The sequence below is a fragment of the Oryzias latipes genome, chromosome 7 (assembly GCF_053564925.1).
Source record: "Oryzias latipes strain Hd-rR chromosome 7, Olatipes_Hd-rR_3.1".
Classification (NCBI taxonomy): Eukaryota; Metazoa; Chordata; class Actinopteri; order Beloniformes; family Adrianichthyidae; genus Oryzias; species Oryzias latipes.
Genome location: NC_136243.1, coordinates 28,443,928 through 28,466,989, shown reverse-complemented (window position 1 = coordinate 28,466,989; position 23,062 = coordinate 28,443,928). Strand labels below are relative to the sequence as shown.

Sequence of the window (23,062 nt, the reverse complement as noted above, 5' to 3'; positions counted from 1 at the left end):
CTTTTTTGTCATGGTGGTTTTTATTTTCAAGTATACAGGTTGTCCAGTTTTCATTCTTAGTAAGAAATACATCAGACTGGGGCATTTGGTTTAATAGACCAAGGTAAACATTTAAGTGTTAATAAAGGCTGGTTGAAAGTAATTAGATCACATGAGCATTAAAAAAAACATTCCAACATATTTGACACTGCAACGTTAATTCAACTTCCTTGTTAGGATTAGAGCCTCAGCTTAAGGAAATTTGGTTCACAAATCATGGATATGGAAAAATGTAACTGGTGCAGAAGTAAAGTAAGATTTGCACCTTTTTAAAATGTCTGTTATTTGCAGTGACAAAAAAGTCAAATGTTGGTTTGCGGAAACCTAATGGTTACATTTTATCCAAGGCCTCAGAGTTGAGTAAAGCCATTATGGTGATTTGCGTGTGCTATGCTGTGGAAGGTGACCCTGTTATCTCTGGTAAGTTATCTGGTGTATCCACTGGGATTGTAGTGGAGGAACAGGTCACAGGGCTAAGGCCACACGAGCAATAAAAAAAAAAAATTCATCCTGGCAAATTGCAGCACCAAAGTACAGCCATGAAGAGTCAAACGTTGGTCTCTTTGCGCAGACGTTTCATTTGTTGCACGTTACTCTCCATAGCAGTGGGGTTGGTGATCTCTGTGGCACAACTGGCAGGAAACCAGCCCCTTTCCCCATCTCGCATTCTCTCTGCATAGCACCATGCTGGAAGAGCAGACATGAATGAATGCTTTAATATGACTATTAAAAACATATACAGGATGCCTTATAACAAATCTGAATGGAAATACCCCATACCTTCCTCTTTTTTCATAACAAGGACAAGCTCAGCCTGTCGGAGGCCAATCTCATCTGGTTCCTTTGGGATGTAGGATTTAGTGGCCTCATACTGTGGAAGACCTTAAGCAAAGCAACATACAAATTTAATTTATGTAGGATATAGTAAAAAAAATGTCCATCTAAAAAAATAAAAACACTTCTACAGTAACACATCAAAACCTGCAATAGGGGTTTTCCATGACAATGAATACCTAAAGTTTTCATCTGTATCCGATAAAATTTTTCTAAACAAAAGGTCACAAAAAAGAAAAGCATAAAAACCGTAACCCTTGTGCTATCCTAGGCACTAACGTTGGGAGTGGGGTCATCTAGACCCACTAGACAGTGCGCTGAACCTTTTTTCTTCAATGATTTGTGATCTTCACTGGTGTCCATGGATTACATGAAATCTTTTCACCTTTATCATGGTAGGGAGAACACGTCAATGTAAGGGTGGGGTCAAAGATAGCACAAGGGTTAAAGGGTTCATTGCATCATTTTTGGAGGTTTAATTCAAGTAGTAAAAGTAGTGCAACTCCTGCAAACATTAAATTGAAAATCCATTATCTCAAAGGCACAACATTAAAAATGAAAAACACAATTTTTTGCTGTTTTAAATCGATGTTCATTTCATTGCTTTAATCATCACACCCACCTTCTGTGCATGTGGCATTCGCCTGTTTGTGCTCCGTGAGGGCGATAATCCAGCGTGCCCGATCCACTCTGAAAGAGTTGACAGAGGCAAGAGTAGAAAGGAGAAGAACAATAACAAGATTTGGTCAGCAGAGGGCGCCCAAATATTGTAAAGGTATCTATTATGTGAATGGACCAGATAATAAAGAAGAAATAGTTAAATTATCAAAGATCTAATGCCCAGTAAAACATACATTTTCTCTAAAAATGGACTTCCAGATTCCATTTTTTACACTTAATTTCTTGAAGTACACTGAAAGGAAAGAGCTGCAGTACCTGGAATCAGCTACTAAAGAGATTTGTTCCGATCTCCCGTCACTGTTCTTAGTCATCAGCAGTTTGAAGGTCAACGGCGTGCTTTTTGTAGGTGAACTCATTTGTCCATCTGTTTCCATCACATACTCCACTTCCACATTTTCCAGAGTAGCATAATCCAGAACCACAAAGATTTCCTCACTGGACACAAAAACAGTGTTCAGATTATTCTGTCCTCTAAATGCAACAAACAGGGAGGATAGTGAAAAATGCCTTAAAATGTACACAAACACATTCTCTTGAGTTTTACGTTTGCTTTTCCTGGATAATCCCTGAGGAAAGGTTGCAGTGCTGACTTTACAAACATTAAAATGACTCCACTGTCATGGGCAACTCCTTCCTCTGAGCCAACATTGTTTAGTTTCTCCCTAATTCAAAACAGACATCTGCAGTGAGTCCAGCTGACAGGCTGAATGCAAGATTGAAGAATCTGAAGTATGCTCGCACAACATCCAGACTCACTTCTCATTCTGTCCCCTTTCCTTTCATACTTTTCCCTGCCAGCATATGGACATTTCACCAATAAATATCAGTCACACTAAAATAAAACATTGTGAATAAACTGTGCTAAACAAATCCTCACACTCCTAGAGGTGCACCACATGGATAAAAAGGTGGTTTCAACTGAAGAAATATCTCAATTGTGGATTTTGAGGCAAAACTAACTCTATATGAGATCGTATGAGTCAAAATTCTGATATCAGGCGAAGTCTAAAGATGGTTCGAATGTTTCTTTTTTCTCAGTCTACAAAATGATTTCATTATTTAGAGGGTAAATAAAAGCCTGGTGAATTCCAACTCACGTCTTCTTCTTGGTGACAATGAGCACATCATTGAAGAGGAATAGGTAGTAGCTTCTGTTTGTGAAAGCTTTCCATATGCTGAGCTCTTCTGCAGAGATGTTCAGCTCACCACGCTTCTTCAGCCATCGTGATGAGGACACCAGAGGGAATGGCTAAAATGACAAGACGCCGGTGGTTTTTTTTTTTTTTAAATCAAGGCTTTTGTCCTTGTTCTTTTCACTCTGTTTAATTCTTACTTTGATTTTCCCAAAATCCATCTGCTTCTGGATGGTGTACATCTGCTCCGTTCTCTCCATTCTTCTAGCTCCATCATTGCAGCTAGTCACTAACTTTTGGGACGAAAACACCCAGATAACTATCTCCAGAGCCGTTACAAAACACAGATGGTTTTCATTTGTTCTATTTCGTCGCAGCGTTAATACCTTGCTCATGGCATGCAGGGCCCACACGGCTGCAAAGTACTCTGCTGTGTTTTCTGGAGTTTTCTGACAGATGGTCTGAGGACAGAAAAAAGTAAGTTTGTCTGCCTTTTTACTAGAATCTAGTTGAAGCATGATTGGAAAAAATATATTTTAAAAAATGTTAATCAAGAATTTTTCGCAACTGCCGAAAATGAGAAGTATTTTATGAAACCAAATTTGAGGAGGTTAACAGCAAAATTACATACAAGACATCTGCAAAATTAGTGCAACCCCTGTAAAAGTTTAATTTAGACTCAAGTTTGGTGAAGACCAAGTCAAGTCTCTGAAAATCACAAAGTTGAAAATATAATAAACACAATCTAAGCTTTTTTAAAACCATATTTTGAGAAACTGTAAATGGATGCCAAAAATCACTTCAATGACAGATTTTCTCTCAGCTTTGTTTCTATTCTTTGTTAAACTGTCAACACATTAAAAACGTTTCTAAAATAAACACATAGTGAATTAGAGAAGTAACAGCTTAGACAGGGGTACCGTTTTTGACAAGTCTGTACAAAACCTAATTCTGTAGACATTGCAAAGCCTTGTGGGTAAAGAAAAGAGGGTAGGTGTTGGTGTGAACCGCATGTGAAGTCTAGACCTTTTACTCCATAAAAGCAATATTGGTCAGTATGATGCCAAAAAAGGTTGCAAACCTGCAGGTGTTTGCTAAAAGGGACACAGAATCAGATAATCTAAAATAACTAAATAACATAAGGAGTTTTTTTAAAGAATAAAATTAATCTAATCTCATGATTAGTTTTATGTAACTTTTAGGAATTTGTCAATATCAGGGAAATAAAAGCGTACTGAGCTTTTTATTTCGTATCCTTTTTTCTGTTAGTGAAGTTATTTTAAACTGTTGGAAATGTAAAGAAGAAGCTTACATCGAGCAGCAGTGGCAGCCTGGTGACTCGCTGCATGGGTAGGATGAGGAAGGAGAACATGGGAAGGCCTCCACATTCACTGCTGCTTTCCAGCTGCTTCAGAGCCTCTTTGAATGCAGAATTAGTGTTCCTTGAAATCAAAAAAAAGATGCTTGGTCATCACATCACATCAAAAACAAAAACAAACTTGCAGCTTGTTCTGACTCTCACAGCAGCTTCTGATGAGTCCTCTGTTGGAACGTCTCGTTGGAGCAATACGCGATGTAAGGTTCGAAGTGGTGCGCTGCGTGGTTCTGAATGATATCGCTGATGTCGCGGATCACCACGTCCTCCTGGTGACGACGCTCCAGGTCTTCGAAAAACCTGAGCATCCAGAATAATGGAAGCAGTCAGAGACATATAAACAGAGGGGCCTTTTCACCCTTTAACTACCCAACCAAGTCAAAATTGATTTGAAAGTTTCTCTGCTGCTTATTGCCTTGGGCGACTAATACAAATACTCAATATTTTTTACAAAATGTTATCTAAATGTGCTCTAATGTTTAGTTGAGCAGGCAGTTAGTCCCCCATCCATCCATCCATCCATCCATCCATCCATCCATCCAAACTCGCTTTATTCCCAGTGCTGCCAAAACTACATTTACAGAAAGTAAAAATACACTTGTTTCAAGAAAAAAAAGTCATATTTTCTGTATTGCAAGATAAATAATCTTATAAAGTAAGTTTTTCCACAGCAAAATTATCTTAGTTTGAGAAGACATGTCTTGTTGACTAGATTTTTTTTCTTAAAATAAGAGTTCTTGGTAATAACATTTTCTTAGCCTTTTGGAAGACTTTAATAATTTAAAAAAAAAATCTCTGCCAAACCACCTGTGCGAATCAGTGAACGCTGATTGCTGTGGCGGCCCCTGAAGGGATAAACCAAAAGATGAACAATGTGCGAGGGGGGACTTATTCCAAGGGGTCTGTTTGAGCAGAGAGTCTGGGTCACAGGGATGTTGGAGCCTATAACCTACTAAAGTGTCAGCTCACAAGTCATTCCTGTAAAAATTGGCTGAAATAATTTATTGTTCTAAACTACTATTAAAATATTGTCAAAAACACAATTTAACTGGAAACCAAGACAGAGGTGACTTTTCTTCAACTACTTTTACCACAGAAGTTTGTCTCAGTTCATCCAGTTAACTGCACGGCTTGAGACACTGGCAAAGTAGAAGTAATTCAGCTGGAAAGAAGAGAATCTCTGGATACTTCTGCTTGTTCTCTAGTGTTATTGTATCTGGACCACAGTCAAAGTGATTTTTTTTTCCTACATTTTCTCAAGTTAGATGACCTATAAGTCATATTTTTGAATATCAGAAACTAAATAAAAGTTCTCGATGACACATTTTTTCTTTCTCCATTTTATATGTTGAAAACAAAAAACAATTTTAAGATCTTTTCTGCCAAAGTGCTTCTTTTGGATAGCAATACATTCTTTTGCAGTTCTGAACTTTGAACCAAAAGAAGTAAAATGACACCAAAAGCTAAACCACACCCAGAGGCAGCTTTATGACACACATTCACATGCAGATAACGTAAGGCGGTCAGATGTTCCATAGACAAGCTGAACTGTTCGTTGGCTTCACACATCCCATTTCACTGTCTTAAGACTAAACACAGTACTTTTCTTGCTCATAGAACAGAACCAATACTTCATTTATAAATGAAACTAAAAGAAAACAAAACAATTTCACTTCCAAACATTTTCATTTTAGGGCAAAGTACACAACTCGGTGCATTCAGGCAGCAAAACCGGTTTGGCTCACAAGTCCTAACAAGTTAATGGAACATACACAAAACTAAAGGCACACTGAGGGCAAATACTGAAACCGACAGGAAAGGAGCGTTTTCAACCCTTCAGCCAAAGAAAACCGGGTATATTTACACCTTCACGCACCATTAAAACAACTCAAAATCATTTCAGATCTGGCATTGTGAAAATATTACAATTTCATACAAACTTTAAATAGTGGTTGATATACGTTTCCCGTAACCCTTGGGCTATCCTAGGCACTTTAACATTGGGAGTTGGGTCATGTAAACCCCAAAAGACAGTGCGCTGAACCTTTTTTCTTCAGTGATTTTTGATCTTCACTGGTGTCCATGGATTACATGAAATCTTTCCACCTTTATCCACCTTTGTCATGGTAGGGAGAACACATCAATGTAAGGGTGGGGTCGTAGGATAGCACAAGGGTTAAACAAAGCCCATTATAACAAAACATGTTAGATTCTTATCAAAGTGGTAAAGGGTGTTGCTTCAAACCTTTGGCTGACTTTGAGAATTACAGAGATGTTGGAGAAGAGGTGGTGGTGCTCTGTGGGCGCCATCGTTTTACTCAGTGTTTTACTGTTCTTGAAGTGACGCACCAGGATGCCCAGGCTGTGTAGGTATGAGTGCTCTGAGCAGATGATCTCAAAAATAGCCTGCCAAATAATCACAGATAGGAAATGACAGATCACCGCACATTAAACACAAAAAACAGAACATGTATGTGTGTAAGCCTTTCCTTTAAAACTTTATCCTGAACCCACTTTAAAGTTTTTTTCCCCCCTTTTTTCGTGATAACCAGAATACATTGAAACAAGAAATTACTCGTGAATTTTATGTAGACACAAACGTGCAACAGTTATGTGCACATTGGTCCTTGGCTCAGAAAATAAATAAACAAACAGAGATATAATAAACTTCACAACCTTCTTAAATCTAGACAAAGTGGTCCAGAGAGGACAAAAAGAAAACAAAAAGACGTCAAATGAAACATATTCAGTACATAAAAAAGGTTTTGCAAATTCTTCTAGAAGTGGTATGTGTGTGGTGGATTTTAGTCTGTGTTTTTGGTGTCACACAGGAAACTGGCTGAAGGTACAAAAGAGCAGGACAAAGAAGTGATCAGGGGACTCCCACAGAGAGTGGTTACACAGGCAAGGTGTGGCTTTATTCAACAACTCCAGAGCACACACAGGTCCAACTTTTAGTTTCGACTCATTCATATCTAAGGCGGCCACTGAGCAAAAAATTGACATAAATACATAAAGTCATTTGCTATTGGTGTGTGATTTTCATTAGCATTTGAAAAGAGTTTTGGAAGGGAACGTAAAGGTGGCTTTATTGTGACACTAAACCTGCCTGAACCTTCAGTTTGAGATGAGAGAGATTTGTTTTACACACTTCATTATTTTCTGGTATGCATGTAAATTGAAAAAATAAGCTTTTGTTTATAAATTCATAAAAAACAAAAGCAGATCAAGAAATAAATGTCATCAGCGTAGATAAACGGCATTTTTTTTTACTCTATCAAAAAATAAAAATAAACAACAACAAAAAAGTGAACTGCACTCATTATTTGGGGTCTAGCAACTGTTGCAGGGGGGGTAAGTCATGCAGACACAGTGTGACATCCAGAATAAGTGAGAAAGCTACATAACACAAAAAATGTGTTTTATTAATGTATTCTTTCTGATAAAGTAACTGGCTTCCAGGAGTTCTCTATGGTTGAGGAGCTCATCATCAAAAAACCATGAAATAGAAAAACGCTGCCATTACCTCTTGTCTTTTTCTCTCTTGAGGTGTTATCCTTGAAAGAATGTCTGAGTTCTTCACCTTTGCAAGATATCAAAGCAGAAAAATATGTAACTTAAAGAATGAGTTAAAAAAACTTAAATGTTTTGGAATTAAAACCTTTGCAAATGTCACCCCTAAACAAAAACGAGGGGAGACTTTTACTCAGTAGAGTAATCTTTAAAAGTTCTCAAATGAAAAGATTTTCAGATGTACAAAAAAAATATGACAATTTCAACATAGAGCATTGAAACTTATAAGGTGAGAGGGTTAACCTGTGGCAGCTGGCTCCAGGTCAGCTGTGCTGGCTTGTAATTCTTCACCACAATGCCCTGGTCCTCCACTGGAGTCTCCACCACCACAAAGTCGTCCAGCAGCTCGTCCTGGTTGGTGGAGTGCAGGCCGCGCTCACGCATCTCTTGGTAGAGGCACGGTGTGGCTGAGGACCAAGACTACCAAATTACTTAAGCTTTACATCTATACATGCATAAAAGTGTTTAATCTTGGGTTCAACTTACCTATATCATAGAACGACTGGTATAAAAGTAATTCTAAATTATTTTACAGTTATACTAAATTGTATTGTTTACACAACAAAATAAGGATCTTAATACATTTAAAGGAAACTATATAATTATTTAGAGCACAATTATTCTAGACTAAAAATAAGATAGTAAAATGGGATACTTTATTTTTCCTAAAAAACAAACAAAAAAGCAGTTTAGAAGTTATCGAGTTCTTGTCTGGATAAGGTTAAAGAAACTGTTCAAATCCAAATATTACCTGTTTAGAAGAGGTTATTCTGAACAGGTAATATTGATCAATAATCATTACAGGAAAGTGAACATTATTTGAAGATTTTGTATGTTTTCTCATCTGCTGGCCCAGAGGTCATTTCTAATGCTGGTAGTGTTCAGAGCAGCCCTCCACTTTTTTCACACCAAGATGTTGGACAAAAATTGTGGCGCTCATGAATAGTCTGCATGGAGACCAACATTTCTACTAAAATTTAGCAATAGTTATTTTCCAGCAATCTGTAGAACTGTAAAGAAATTGATTAAGGCAGAAAAGTGAGACATGCATGAACGCACCATCTTTAAATGATCCCCGATGGTCCTTCTTTCTTCCAAGGGTTCGCTAGAAAGGAAACAACAACAGGGCTAGAATCCATCTTGAGGAGTTTCTTCATTCCCTTAGTTCTATTTTTTTAGTGACTGTGCCTTTTTAGTAATAGTTTTTGTAAAGAATTATCTGAGAACTTCCTCAATACTAGTCTTGAAGACAGGAAGCAGTTGTGGAAACATCCCATCATGCCTGCAACTTCTGAAGAAATTCAAGCGTCACCGCTGTGATCAATGAGATGACCAAAACTTATTTTTATTTTTTATGACTCAGCTTGTCTGGTGGCTGCATCAGAATTAATGATAATGTGATTTTTTTTTTTTTTTGCAGAAAGGCTTTAATAACTTCAAAAATAAGCACTTCCAATTATAATGGTCTGCTTTTCCCACATGAGCAAACGTCTAAACTCAGAAAATTTTGAAAAAAAGAGGAAAATGGCATACCGTAGTAAACTTTCGTCCGACGGTGTGCGATGGACCGGGACTGCTTGCTCTGACCTCATTAACAGATTTCAGGGTGCTGACAGGCGCTCGTTCTGCGCTCATCATGGCTTCAACGTCCAGGCTCGTCACTGCAGCTCTGTATGACCGGTTTCTGCGGTTCCTCCTTAAATCAAAGCCGTCTCCATCACTGTCATAATCCTCCCACGGCACATCAGGCACCTGGGCTGAATGACGGCTGTGGCTCTCGCCACTGGAGTCCCCGCTTGACTTCTCCAGTCTCACTGGGAACGTCACCACAGTGGTGTGGTACCGGTTTTTAGGACGGCTGGCTAATGTTTTAGGGATGAGCTGGTGAGTGCCCATCTTCTGTACTGCACGGCTTTCTGTGCTTAAAACCACTTCATGAGGCTCCATGATCCTGTCATCCCGATCCTCCTCAAGGGTGGCGGGTTCACCTGAGGGGGTAGGAGAAGCTTCTGCTTGGAAGCATTCATCCCCTGGCTCACTTATATGAAGCTCAGTGGCAAGTTGACTCTCCAAAAGCGCAGGGGCCTGGTTGCCGTTGTTTGACTCACTTTGGGACATAATTTCCTCTTCTTGTAATGCTCACTGTTTCTCCCGGGCTCCTCAGCGCCAAGGAAACTGAGGAGGAGGGGAGAAGAACATCTGTCACATGCATAATAAGATCAGAGTGCAGACAGAAAACACATTTATGAAACTGCACCTTCAACTAATGACATGAAACATAGGAAACATTTATAATTAGACCCCAGAAGACCTCCAGTGACCCTCACAAGGGCTGCAAAACTCTGTTCTCTGGTCTCAAGCATTTAGGCTGCAATGGAATGGAGCAGCATGTTGTGTTAGTCAACAAACTGCTGTCAAGAGATTTAACCCATGACTCACAATTCAGCTCTATCCAGCAATTATCCTCATTAAACTGCTGAGACATGCTCCAGCCAAAAAGAAATGACAAGATATAAAGCCAACAATTGCTCCAGTGGTGTTTACGCAGCGGCACAAAACCAGGTAAACCACATAACAGGTATTTTTTAGACTTACTGTAACACTCCAGTTGAGCTGCGTAAATTGAGCTTCTAGGGCACCTTTTCTGCCACACTAATCTCACAGCAAATAAACAAGTTTGCTTGATCTGACCTGACCCGAGCTTACTTTATTGTAAGTTGTAAGTGGGCGAAAAATGCCTGCTGCGCACTCCCGACCCGTCCAGAAAAGTGAGCTGACGCACAGATTTAATCACTAAAATTGAAAAATCTTACCAAAATGAGATCACTGTCAAACAGCAGGCGCTCGTTCCTTGGGAATTCTAATCGGCCCGGTTCGGCGGTTCTGCTTCAGATCACCGGGGCGGTGCGGCGGCGGCAGCAGCAGCAGCTGCAGGTCTTCTCCTGCGCTGCGCTCCTTCACAGACTCACTTCCTCATAAGATTGCAGGCGCTCATACGTCACCACAGGTGAGTGCCAATCAATCAGCGCGGAGCGGCAGTTTGGATTAAAGAAAAAAACAAGTCCTTGAGTCGGTGCCTCACGCGGGTCACCTGCGCACTAAGTCTGACAACTGTCTTCATGACGTGGTTTACCTGGAAGAGCAGCCTTGATCACGGAAAACTAAATTTCAGGTTAAGTGATGTGTGAATGCAAAATTAACAGTTTTGTTCTTCTGTCAACTTTTAAAGAAGTAATTTATTTTCTTTTTCATTTTTCTGACTTGGGCCTGTTTTGACCAGGTTAACGGTTAGCCTTTACTGCCCCCTGTCGATAGACAATAGATATTGCATGTCTTTGCCAAGACGTCATTTCATTACATCGTTCAAGAACAGAGAAAGAAAATCAAATTCTTCTTACATTTAATTGTCTAAATTTTTTGCTCACAAGAAACAGTTTGCAAATAACATTCAGATGATTCTTTATACTAGTGTCATGTATTCTCACCTCATTTGATTCTAGTCTATATGTTGTTTCTACTTGGTAAAAGAACTTCTAAGAGACACAGATTAAATGATGTAAATCTATGTATTTGCTAACACTTCTTAAAATCAAAATGATGAAAAAAAGTAAAACAAACCGTTGGGTTCTTGACTTGCAATTTATAGTTTTATTTATTTTAAGCATCTTTACTTTGGGTCACATGCCCAATGAAAGTATTGCTTTTTTTACCTATTACAAGCTTGCCTCCAGAGTTTATCAATAATAAATCCTTCCTTCAGAGGCAAAATATCAGGTAAACTATGTTGCCAAGAAGTACTTCCAATTCTGATTTTAAAGTCCCACTTCAATCACATTTTGATCTATTCTAAAAGTGGACTTTTAATTGGGATTATGCTATTTCTATAAAAAAAAAACAATTGTTTTTTTTGGTTATGTTTTATTTCACTGTTTAATTGGATTGAGATCTATTATGAGGTATATGTGTCAAAGTAAAAAACAGTAGTAATATGTATGGATGCAAGCTTCTTTGTCTCACAGTCTATAAGCACATGGACACAATAATTTCTCTGACTGTAAGAGTACATTTTAGCTTACTAAGATTGAACTCTAAATTCAACAGTACTTTAAATAATAAAATTGATAAAATGATCACAAACTTTGATTATATCAGTGTCTCATTTCCTGAACACAAGCAAAAACATAAACCCACATTAAATATGTTGATCACATATTTATTGTATTTTTATTTAACAGTCTGAAAATACACTTTTAAATTAAGACAACATTCTATTTAAGCAAGGCTGAGACATTTAATATTATGCAATATTGAAATAATGAAATGAATAAAATCTGAGGGTTTTTATGTACAGTTTGCATACATATATGTGATTTAAAATATCCATAGAAAATTCAAATGGCAATGAGATGAACATTATTTTTACTTTTAATATGGCATCTGATGAAGTGAATCTGAATGTTTCCAAATGATTAACCATATTTGTAATTTATTTAACTGAAAATGTACATCCTGGAAAGAAGATGGAAACATTTTCCAACATCTATTAGGACAAAATGGTCATAATTACAAGGAGGAATGCTTGTGTTGGTAAGATTAACAATCTTCAAACAATAACCAGAAATGTGTCATTAGATCAAAAATAAGCAAAAGGTTGTAATACCTTCTCTTGACCAATTATGGATTCTAAGACTTGATATTAGAAAGAATAAACTGCACGTTTAAAATGTTAACTCTAAAGTGAGTTGAAATATGCAATGTACTACATAACAATCCTTTTTATACCAAATTAGAATTAGCTGTTTTACCAACGTTTCTGAAAAAAAAAAGACTGAATGTTGCTATAAAAAAGTAGCTGGCTTCATCTAAGGAACAACATATTTAGCTATATGTCTGTGGCACAAAGAGGCCACTGTGTGAGCAGTTCTTCTCATCCAATATTTATCCTCCAGGTAGGTGGGACAGAGGCCAGAACACCAGGGCACAGGGCAAACTGATGTCACTTCCCTGCCTGTGGAATATCTGTGCAGTTCAAATAATTATATTATGGACATATATTGTTTTTTGTTGAATGTTTTTCTTTTAAAATAATCCAAAGTGGCTAAAAATCCACAACAGTATTAATGTGTAACTCAACATCTCTCATTCAAGCACAAAAATTTACCTTTTACTTCTGATTTGGGGGAAATTAATTAATAGTCTACAATTTCTTAGGGAATGATCACATTACAAAATAAACTACTAAAATGTTTTTGGTGCAATTAAAAGTAAAACTCAAATTACTATCTTTACTGGTAAGACGGTTTTTAGGGTGTGGCTTACAGAATTATTGTGACATTTGCACAATAGTAAACCGCAACACCTTTCTGTGAGCTTCACACACAAATGTCATGTCTTTGACATGGGCAAGTTGTGACACAATCAATTACCTTAGCTGCTTCTCCTTTGCTGAGTTTTCCATTTTTTAACTCTAGCTGTTGTAGCTCTTTGCAAGAACATTCAGCGGCATTAACAACGGGACAGTATAAATTCAATGACAGGCTTTTGAAAAGTGGTTGTAAATCTATCACAGGTCTTTAGTGTTCTACATAAAATAGTTTCTAGTGATTTTCCGGAAAATAGATTCTTATATAAACATCTGTAGTAAGAAGAACCAGTTCATGTCTGAAATGTGCTAAAAGAGTTTGCTGGCTTGAGACTTTTGGGATTCGATCTGAACCGCAAAGCTTGTGAGGACAGCAGCAACCATCACATTAACCTTTGTTACATGAGGCTGAGGAGTGACAGCTGATGGAGACAGGCTGATCCAGCTGTCTGCTGGGAGTTGGAGGATGAGGGAAGGAAATGAGAAATTCACTTTTTGGCTATATCTCCTTTCTTCAGAAGAATCTGCCTTTGCCAGGGGGCCAGCTTGGTCTCATCATAACCCAAGGTCCGTAGCCGCTCCAGCTCCTGCTTCTCTTCTGACTCTTTTGCCTGCTTGGCCTGCTGTTCTGCTTTTCTGCAGGAGTTAATAAACAAAAGAGGAAGACAAAACAGTCATTTCTCAAAAATGTGTCTTTCAGGGTCAACAACTGAATGTTAGTGCTCTCCTTTTTGTTAGTTTGATTCTTTCTGCCTTGTGTTGTTCAGGTGAAAAGTCATGAAAGGGAAGCGAGTACAGGCATCCTATTTGGCAGAGTGTTAATAAATGCCATTATTTTAGTGGTTTAGTTTGACATCTAATTTTAAAGGTGGTATTGTGAGGAAAATTAACATTTCTCACCTTTTTTGTTCCCTGTCACATCAGGAGAAAGGAAACATAGAGAAGCGGTAAATATCTTAAACAACCCACAAGTCAAGCATTTGAAACATTTGTCATGACTACAAACTAGTTTAAAGGTTGAATCCATAGAAATACTTCCATTTTTTGTGTGCAAAAGTTTGTGCAAAAATAGCCAAACTTTTAGTTCATCTGATCACAAAAGAGAAGCAGAACATTTGAATGATTCCCTGTAAGTCAAACTCAGAGTATTTAGAGTTTAGCTATTCAAAACTACAGAAAGTGATCAGCATGTGTAGGTTGAAGCCGCAGCCTTAATTTGCTTTTTGGCACAGTGGATACCTTTAAAGTGACCTTTTATGAAAAGCAGTTACCTTGAATTTCATCAAAAAGTGCATATGTTTTACATCAGGGATGTACCGAGCAGTTAAAAGAGGAAGAAGTGAGTCTCTCACTGACTGAACAGTCGGTTCAGTAAAAACCATCAAAATGCTTTAAAATATTTCACATTTATAGATTTTATAGACTGATCATGGGCTGTAAAATGTGAGGGAAAGGAAATTGAATCGTTATTCACCTCTCCTCATCCATTTTCTTCTTCATCATGTCTCTCCTCCAGGCTGGCATTGAGGCCAGGCGTGCGGCCTCCTCCTCAGCCTGCAAGGAGAAAGGGGGTATGCAGAGATAGGAACCCAGGCCAGTCAGTAACAAACATCAGTCTATCCCTAACATCCTTTAGGTTATTTTATTAGTTACCGATATGAGTCTGTTCAATACTTAACCTGGGCATTCAGTGTGTCTTCCATCATAGTTTGACCTGTAAGGTCACCAAATCGTTGGACATTGATCTTTTCACTAGTAGGAGCCAAAAGTATGTTGAAGCCATGAGGGTTTTGTTTCTCAATCATTTATAGAATCTGTTTCTATGGTGATCAAACCCAACAATTTAAAATACCTTCAATAAATCAGTCATACAGATCATCAGAAACCGCCGACATAACAACAACATTATAACTGTGTTGACAGAAAACAGCTTAGTGTGGTGATTTGTCCTCCATGCTGCAGTACACAAACTCTGTGTTTTTTTTATTAACTTGTAAATCCTTGTTGCAATAATGTGTTGAATGTGGTGAGTACTCACCAGAGTGTTTTGTTTGCACATCTCATTTAAAAATATGTGTAACTTCTTACAAATAATGTTCATGCATTTGGTCAGATCGATGTTCTACTATTGGATGTTTTTAAAAGTTTTAACAGAAAATGGGTCACTGGTCATGGGTTTGAAGTTGGAGACAGTGTCAAAAGTGTTAAAGAGAACAGTCACGTTGGAGTTTTTTTCTTTCTTTTTAACCTGAGAAATACAGTCGTGTGAATACATTTAGACACCTTATTTCATCTTGGGTGCTTTCTTCTTGAACATTTTTGAACACAAGTATATTTATCATCAAAACTAATGCAGAGATTCAAGGATTTTAACAACATTACCTTTTGAAAAGTGTAGTTACAAAAATCTATTTTACATGAATCTTTAAAGTCCCACTCCAATCATATTTTGATCTATTTTCAAAGCGTTACCTGTCATCTTTTAGTTTATTAAGAAAAATGCACCAAGAACATGCCAAAAACATCAAAACATGATTTTCTTTGGAGTAGGTTTTTAAATCAGGACATCCACCATGCAGAGTCTTGAAATGGTTGAATCCAAGTCTAGATCCTAATCTCATAGAGCCGTAATGAGGGAACTTTAAACACAATGCGCATTCATGCTCCTCAAACATGTCTCTAAATGAGGGGAATCCAGTGGTGAGGACAGAGAGAAACATTTCCCAGCGGTTTCACAGATCTCTTTCTTTCTAGGATAAGAGTCTTGCTGGATTTATTTTATTAAAATAAAGTACCAGTAATAATGACTTTAATGCAGACTGTTCTCCCTTTGTTCTCACTCAAACTACATATTTTTGAGATAAAAGAGATAAAAAGTCTAGATTAAATATACTGAAATGAAAACTTTTACAAAAGAGGTGACTATTTATTGAAGTTTCTCATTTTTTCTAAGACTGTTTTACTGTTTTGCACTATTTATTAAAGCAGTTCACTATGCCAAGCAGGAAAGATGAGTGCAAGTAAAAATATGTGAAATGGATCTTTATTGATTCCATGAGGGAGCCCCTCAAGTACGACAGGAAGAAAGAAACATGTATGTAACAAACAAAAATCCTGTTTGTACTCACAACATTAAACTTCAGGTATTAATAACCAGCTCTAAGCCACCATGCTTAGGTTTAACCTGCGATATCTTGAAATTCTAACCTCGGTTATGTAAATGTTTGCCCACCGCTCATTTGACTCACATTACATGACTGAGATACATTACATTGCTCACTGAGTCTGGAGCGGTGACCCAGAGCAGAGATTCAAACCTCTGACCTTGCTGCTGCCATGTTATCTGAGGGTCTGAATGCTGAGACAGTTCAAGGTCTTTTTTTTTTTTAAATGAATACTTTAAAAATGTACAAAAGGATCAGACAAAGTTATCAGACTTTAATGAAAAAGAGTCTAAAATATAGAGAAAATAAAAGATTAATTCCAACCAGGCATGATTTTCTTTCGTTCCGTGTCTCACTTGAGCCTGACAAGCATTGTTATCGTAATGATGGATGGAAAAAAGCAAAAAGCAATATCTAAAAAAACGGGAAAAAACGTGTCTTTGCTATTTTATAATTTTAAGATAAATATTCCGTTTTTTCATTTTAATGGGATGAAGCTTTCTTAATGAAAAGCAAAATTATCTTGAAATTTCCATGTCAAAACTGTTTTTTCCAGCTAAAATGCTTTCTTCCTAAACTTCCTAAACATGTGTTTAATTGAAATGCCAAATATACGTAATATCAAGAGAATTCAAAACTATATGGCTTTTAATTTGCCAGCTGACTACCTTCCAGTTGAGCTGTGAGGTGATAAAGATTCACTGTAACCTCCTTATGGCTCCTATAAGCCACGACAAGCACAACAGCGGGTGGTACTAAGAGGGTTATTTGAAGGTAATCTTGATGCCACAGCATAGTGAAGTTCTTCAGAGCCACAAGAGTTCAGGAGGATTTCAGACTCCAGAGCTACACGTCTGAAAGTGCATCTTTATGCTGCACAGGCTTCAAGAAGAGTCACAAAGTTTTCAAATTAAAAAAATCTTAAAGGAAATATAAAGGGAAAAAAAGTAACAGAAGGGAAACAGAATGAAATATACCAAAACGATAAAACAAGACAGCAGAAAAAAACTTTTTTTTTCCTTTATATTTGAAGAATTCGAAGCTTTAAAAAGCTTTTTCATACATTTGTTGTCAAGAATGTATAAAATTTGTGTCCTGAAGTAACTTTCTGATTTGGAAATTCAGACACTGTTGTACCAAAAATGACCAGCTCACTATTTAAAATCAAAGAACAGTTTGAGCTTCAGTAGTTTTAAAATTTGCCAACCTGTTTCAGTTTTTGTCTCAGAACAAGGAGAAAAATATGAAAAATCAGGGCTCAGCGGTGATTCCTGTATTTTATCACAAACTTAATTTAACGGAAACACAAATAAATCAAACCAGAGATCTAAATCTCTGCCCACTCAAAGATTTAACCAAACTCTTGAAGTCTGGATTATCTGAACAAACAGATGCCCAGAGGCCAAGACACCTTTCTAGCATGAACGCTGTTAACATAAACAGTATCTGCTTCTATGATGCAGGGATTATGACCTATACAAACTTCAGGGATCCAGCTTCAACATGCATTTTTCCAATGCTAATTTCAAACTTCAAAAACTTCCAATCTGTCCACTCAGCTTTTATCTAGGTTAATTTATTGTGGAAATTCAGAAATGTTCCATCTTCCGTTACTGAAGATGATGCCTACAAAAAGCAGAACAAAGCCAGATTTTCATTATTTCATCGTCCACTTCAGGACCTTTTTTGGTGAGTCGCCCACACACTGCAGTCACTGGGTGTTACTGTCAGGAACACGGTTTCAATGTGACCGAAGTGGAAGGTTTTCAAGCCACAAAATGACACCGGTTTTTGGAAAAACACAGGTGAAAAGACAAATCTGTCTGATTTATAGTTAGGAATGTTGTATGCTATTTTGTTTAAAAGCAGAATAAAATAGCAAATTACATGATGAAGCGTTAACCAATATTTGATTAAGTCTCTCAAATATTTAAACACTTTTATGGCAAACAATAAAAAAATTAACCTTGAACATAAATAGATTGATTTTCAACGACTGAATCTTACAGAAATTGCAGTCATAAGGTAAACAGAATTTCTTAGCTGCAGTTAAGTCACTTGGGTAACATTGGCCCAAAGATCAATAATCAGATGTCTTTCCTTTTTCTCCATGTTCCTGAGTTCTGCTCTACTTATCTCTGCTGTGCTCAGCTAGATGTCAAAAAGCTCTGCTTCTTTCTGTTTCCAAAAAGCAAAGCTTCGATCGATGTACCGGATGATTTCTTCATTGCTGAACTCCTTCAGCTCATAGATTACTTTGATGGAGTCCTCAGTAGGCTCTTCTCTGGATGGGACAATGTAAGGCTCTTCGACAAATTTCACAGTTAGAGGGGGAACGTCCTTTTTTGGTTGTGAGTCTTTCCTCGGTTGGTGAGGAGTTTGAACCATTTGAACACTTTCAGCTTCCAAATTTTGATTTGAAAAAGTGTCATTTGTAGTCATGGCTTTCTTTGATGTTGTGTGCTCATTAGATGGTCCATTCTTCTCAGAGATGTCCTCTGACAAGTCCACACTCTGGGCCTTTTCAGATACACCGTTCTGGGCAACTGAAGGTGTTAGAGAAGCATCTGCTTGGGATGTCTGAAGTTCTGGTACTGATGAAGAAACATGCACATTGGGACAATCATAATGAGGATTAGGGGGTGGAGGAGGAGGATGAGAAGGTGGGGGAGGGGGAGATTCCTGTTGTGGCATCACTGGCATCTCAGGAGACACTGAAGGTAAAGAACCAGTCATTAAACCTCCTCCTTCGAATGAGTCTCCAAAATATTTGAGTTTTATGTCCTCAAAACCATCTGCCCAGTCTCGTTTGCCTCTCTCAATGTCCTCCATGACTTCCTTGTGAAACTGTCTCATCACTTCCCATTTATGGCTGCCAAGACGGTCGAACATCTCATAGCACAGGAGGTGGCGAAATTTTCGCTCATTGCGAGACATGTTCATTTCCAGTAACTGGAAATATCCCAGCATAAAAAGGTCCAGAGTTAGACTTTCATATCTCACAGGTGACCCATTGATGTGTGGCAAGAAGTGCTCCGGCCAGTAGATCATCTGGGTGCGACTCAGTCGGCGAATCTGACGTGTGGGCACCTGGCTCATAATCGCCCTCCAGTGGCTGATCAGATTCCCGACTACCTGTTTGGACTTCATGAACAGGAGGAGTTTGTCATCCTCGCTCTGCATCTCCCCACCGAGTTGGGCGTTAAAACTGGAACCATCCCAGCCCACATCTAGGTGACTTCCTCTCCTGCTCATGTATTTAGCCTGATAAGATTCTGAGACGGTATACTTCCGCCAGTGTTCGAGGAACAAAAGAACGATTCTTTCCTTCCTCATTTCGATGCACTCTTGGACATAGCTGAGATCTGTCTGAACCTCCAGACTTCTTGTCAGTTGGTCATAATTTAAAATGGGATCAGAAGGAAGCGCCTGGCTAAACTGCTCCATATTTGTTGGAGCCTTTACCTCAGAGGGCCCATATGTAGGAGGAGTGCAAGATTTAATGACAACAGGTTCTTCAACATGAGCTGAGATTGTTTTCTCCTCAGAAAGCAAATGTCCATTGGTATTAAAGTCCACAGCTCCAGGGGAGGAGCAGGAAAACTCCGCCTCACAAGTTGTCTCACTTACTACAGGCAGTGACCTTTTGCGCTTGTAAATTCTATGAGATTGATTGTTAATAGAATGTGGCTGATTCTGAATTTCATAGTTGGCCTTAAGGTTCTTCACTGAAACCCCACATTGCTTTATTTCCTTCTCCACTTCTTCTCTTGTTGAGAAAGACTGAGAGCGCCCAATAATTCCAGTGCTTGAAGGTTGAGAGTGGTTAACATTCTTTTCCTGGTCTTGGGGATTTTTGTGAAGTATATAATCTAAGATGTCTATTTCTTTGCCTCCCAGCGTGGCAAGAAGAATCGCCATACTTTTGAGCAAAGTGGAGATCTTACTGCACCATGCCGGAAGATCTTCAGCCTGGCCATGCACCTGCTTTGGGTTGACTGAGAAGTGTCCTTGACTAAGAGCGGCAGAAACGGGCAGGAGTTGATGAAGCTGTCTCTCAAGTTCCTCCAGTTCCTTCTCCACCTCTGATACCTTATGCATGACCTGCAGGTTCTCAATTTGCTTCTCAATTCGGTTCAGGTCAGCTTCCGTCATTAGTTCTCCAAAAGGACCCAAAATGGCGTTGTGAATGTAGGAGTAGTGCCATTCCTGAGGCTGGTAGTGTCCACTTGAAGCAAACTAAATCAGAGGTCAAAGGAGACCAATAGGACAAGAAAAAAAGGGGAGGAGGGAGGGTTCCTTCAACTTCAACTTCCTGGTATGAACACACGCTTCAGTGCAAATCCATCCGCACACACGGGATTTACATGGATTTAGTGGTGCAATGGCACAGCCTGATTACTGGCACTAAACTCTACGCAATAACTTAGAATCAAAGACAACAGAGAACCCTTTGTGTGTTTGAATTGATGCAAAAAAATGTACTAAGGAATAATATTAGTTTAGTGACAATGTGTCAGGTGTGTCTCTCTTTATCACTTGATGCCTTTTACTCCTTTCCCTCCTATATTTACTGAGACCCGATTATTTTAGCCTTTTTTAATAGGTCAATGTTTTGTTTTCCCTTTAAATAAAAAATAAAAGAACAAACACATTGTAAACGTGTCATTGTCACTCAAGAAGAATTCTTTTGAACCTAGTTATGATTTAGCACTACAGAGATCTTTTAGTTTTAGGTGTTGTGAATGGAAAAAAAAGATGAACTAATGGTGTTGTCATGGCAACAGATAGCAGTCTTTCAACCACCCGCTGTAGTTAGAAGTTCAATGAAAACCCAAATGCTTACTTCACTAAAACATTGCTCGACCCCTGTATTATTTACAGTCAACCGTTGCATTGCGTGTTTGGCCTGTAGTGTGAATGGGCCCAACATCACACCACTGAATCTGCATGTAAAAACTTGGAGTCACAGAACTCCCATCAGCAAACAAAAGTGCACACTGTGAATTCTGTAGCCAAGTGTGTCAATGCTGTGATGGTTGTTGCAGCCAAGTCAGTGCACATCACTGAAAGAGAAGCATGCATGGAAGAACTAAGAGAAGCAAAAACCCAAGATCATTGGTGTTGAGCAAAGTCATTAAGATTTTTAGAGCCACTACTGCCATTTATTAATTGGTAACCTTTCTGTAAGATTTGAATCTTTGTTTATAAATGATTAACGTTCGATTTAATTACTCAAATCGTATATCACAAGAGTATTTCTTAAGTTACATGGAGCTAACAAGTGTTCAGATTGCTCCAGCATAAATGAATAATAAATCACTTTTATAAATAAATTCTAAATATGACACCCTTTTAGAAAGGAGAAGAGTGTTTAGGACAGATTGGAAAATACAAAAACCTTTAAAGCTGTTGTATGTTTTCTAGAAAGTTATACCATGCACAATCACTCAATACACAAACTGCAAATGCACAAAAATCCATGCTTTCAAACCTCTTTTCAGAGCATTTTTGAGTTTTAAGGCCAAAATACAAAGCAATGCTGGGTAACTGACTGGAGTTTTGCAGCACTGTGCCTACCTTGCGTTTGTAGTCTTCCTCCTCTTGCATCTTCGCCTGAAGCTTCCTGACCATCACTTGCCTCTTCCATTCAGGAATGGCTTTCCCCTGTTCATCATGAGTGGGCACCAGTGCCTCAATATCTGCCAGGCTGGTCTTTCTCCCCGGCTCTGCTTTTGCTGAGCCACCACCACTGCCGCCGTTCCCATTGATCATAGAGTTGGAGGACAGTTGCTCGTAACTTGCGGAGGCCGACATGGTCCTGGAGGACCCAGAGCCGGTGGGACTAGGGCTGGGGCTCGGAGTAATGGGAGGCGAGGTGACAGGAGTGTGGGATTGAGGAGGAGACGACGGTTTGGCAGGTGGGGAGGATGATCGTGTCTCTGGAGGTGTTGTTTCCTTGTTTGGAATAAAAACAGAGTTACAAAAGATACATCTGATGGTTTTTCTATACCATTAACGAAGTTAAGATATTTGTTCAGGTAAAAAAAAAAAAGCAGTGGAAAAACCTAAAAGTTTAGTATTTTGATTGTCTGAGACATGGGAACAGCAATGAAGGGGGACAATTGCAAATCCATGATTCCTAATGTCCAACTGTTCTGCTCACAGATTGATGTAATTTTGCTTAATTTTTCTTTTAGTACTATATTATTGTCATTTACTCTATTTTTAAACAGACAGGGATATCCCTAAAATCCCGAAAGGGATTTAGCGGGTTAAGAAATAGATGTATGGAGACAAGGATGTATGGTAAATGGTAAATGGCGTATACTTATATAGCGCCTTTCTTCCTACAAGGACAAAGCGCTTTACAGTCACAGACCCATTCACCCAGTCACACACACATTCACTCACACATTCACACACTGATGGCGGCTCCGCTGCCAAACACAGTATCTTTACGTTTCAGCAAAACGTGTATGATCTGCATCTGTTGCTTCCATTTACATTTGATGGAAGGGTTGGCTTTGGACCTACATTGTTTCCTGTGGGTCCGCTGTTAGAAAAAACAGTAGTGTAGCCTTTACTGTGCGGCGTGGGCTTGAGGCTTTTTCCTGCTTTGATCTCTGCCAGCAGCTCTGAGTTGTCACCAGTGGGGGACATCATGTTGAAAGACTTTGTGCCTGCAGACAAAAGGAGAGGACAGACAAGTGAAACCAGGTAGAAAGATGGCAGAGAGAGAGAGAGAGACAGAAGCAGCGAGAGTGAGAAAGATATGCAGAAGAGGAGGAGAGGGGTTGGGTGGCAATTCAGTGTTGAATATTTCATCAAATCAGCTCGGTAACAACGCTGACCTGGAACATGTTTAACAATGATGGGAGGTCATTTCAGTTTAGTGAAC

The 23,062-nt window shown here is 38.6% G+C and overlaps 3 protein-coding genes and 1 long non-coding RNA gene across 9 annotated transcripts in view; 1 reads left to right on the top strand and 3 right to left on the bottom strand.

Annotated features, from left to right (window-relative positions):
* Nucleotide 1: 1 nt before the first annotated feature.
* On the bottom strand, nucleotides 2–10,868 carry arhgef16 (Rho guanine nucleotide exchange factor (GEF) 16). Its single transcript, XM_011476892.4, has 15 exons — nucleotides 10,449–10,868; nucleotides 9,169–9,810; nucleotides 8,695–8,740; nucleotides 7,879–8,042; nucleotides 7,589–7,645; nucleotides 6,308–6,468; nucleotides 4,210–4,362; nucleotides 4,000–4,129; nucleotides 3,074–3,148; nucleotides 2,888–2,980; nucleotides 2,652–2,803; nucleotides 1,810–1,989; nucleotides 1,496–1,563; nucleotides 820–921; nucleotides 2–726 (listed from the first exon to the last, which is right to left on the bottom strand). The coding sequence occupies exons 2-15, from the start codon at nucleotides 9,751–9,753 to the stop codon at nucleotides 587–589; spliced, it is 2,106 nt and encodes a 701-aa protein (XP_011475194.1). The 5' UTR covers nucleotides 9,754–9,810; nucleotides 10,449–10,868; the 3' UTR covers nucleotides 2–586.
* LOC144993817 (uncharacterized) overlaps nucleotides 10,519–23,062 on the top strand; it is a 30,560-nt gene continuing 18,016 nt past the window's right edge. Inside the window, exon 1 of the long non-coding RNA XR_013657080.1 lies at nucleotides 10,519–10,642. This is a non-coding gene — a long non-coding RNA (uncharacterized LOC144993817). The remainder of the gene's footprint in view (nucleotides 10,643–23,062) is intronic.
* The window catches only part of espn (espin), a 45,182-nt gene continuing 33,952 nt past the window's right edge, over nucleotides 11,833–23,062 (bottom strand). For 3 of the 6 annotated variants that reach the window (XM_078949510.1, XM_078949512.1, XM_078949511.1), the window contains 5 exons: nucleotides 22,699–22,844; nucleotides 21,742–22,119; nucleotides 14,473–14,551; nucleotides 13,898–13,919; nucleotides 11,833–13,633 (listed from right to left, as the gene is read on the bottom strand). In XM_078949510.1, the coding sequence (XP_078805636.1) occupies nucleotides 13,486–13,633; nucleotides 13,898–13,919; nucleotides 14,473–14,551; nucleotides 21,742–22,119; nucleotides 22,699–22,844 (773 nt within the window). In that variant the 3' untranslated portion in view covers nucleotides 11,833–13,485. Of the gene's footprint in view, nucleotides 13,634–13,897; nucleotides 13,920–14,471; nucleotides 14,552–21,741; nucleotides 22,120–22,698; nucleotides 22,845–23,062 lie in introns of all 6 variants that reach the window. The other 3 variants (XM_020704518.3, XM_078949513.1, XM_078949514.1) reach the window with 2 other exon arrangements.
* LOC110015340 (espin-like protein) lies at nucleotides 16,362–20,461 on the bottom strand. Its single transcript, XM_020704521.2, has one exon. The coding sequence runs from the start codon at nucleotides 20,314–20,316 to the stop codon at nucleotides 18,313–18,315; it is 2,004 nt and encodes a 667-aa protein (XP_020560180.1). The 5' UTR covers nucleotides 20,317–20,461; the 3' UTR covers nucleotides 16,362–18,312.

Coding starts and splice junctions, on each gene's coding strand:
- LOC110015340 (XM_020704521.2), bottom strand. CDS start 20,316: ATGACGGAAGCTGACCTGAACCGAATTGAGAAGCAAATTGAGAACCTG.
- arhgef16 (XM_011476892.4), bottom strand. CDS start 9,753: ATGTCCCAAAGTGAGTCAAACAACGGCAACCAGGCCCCTGCGCTTTTG. Junction 1,564..1,809: donor TCTTTAGTAGCTGATTCCAG/GTACTGCAGCTC, acceptor CAACTCTTTCAG/AGTGGATCGGGCACGCTGGA. Junction 727..819: donor TGTTATGAAAAAAGAGGAAG/GTATGGGGTATT, acceptor CTGCTCTTCCAG/CATGGTGCTATGCAGAGAGA.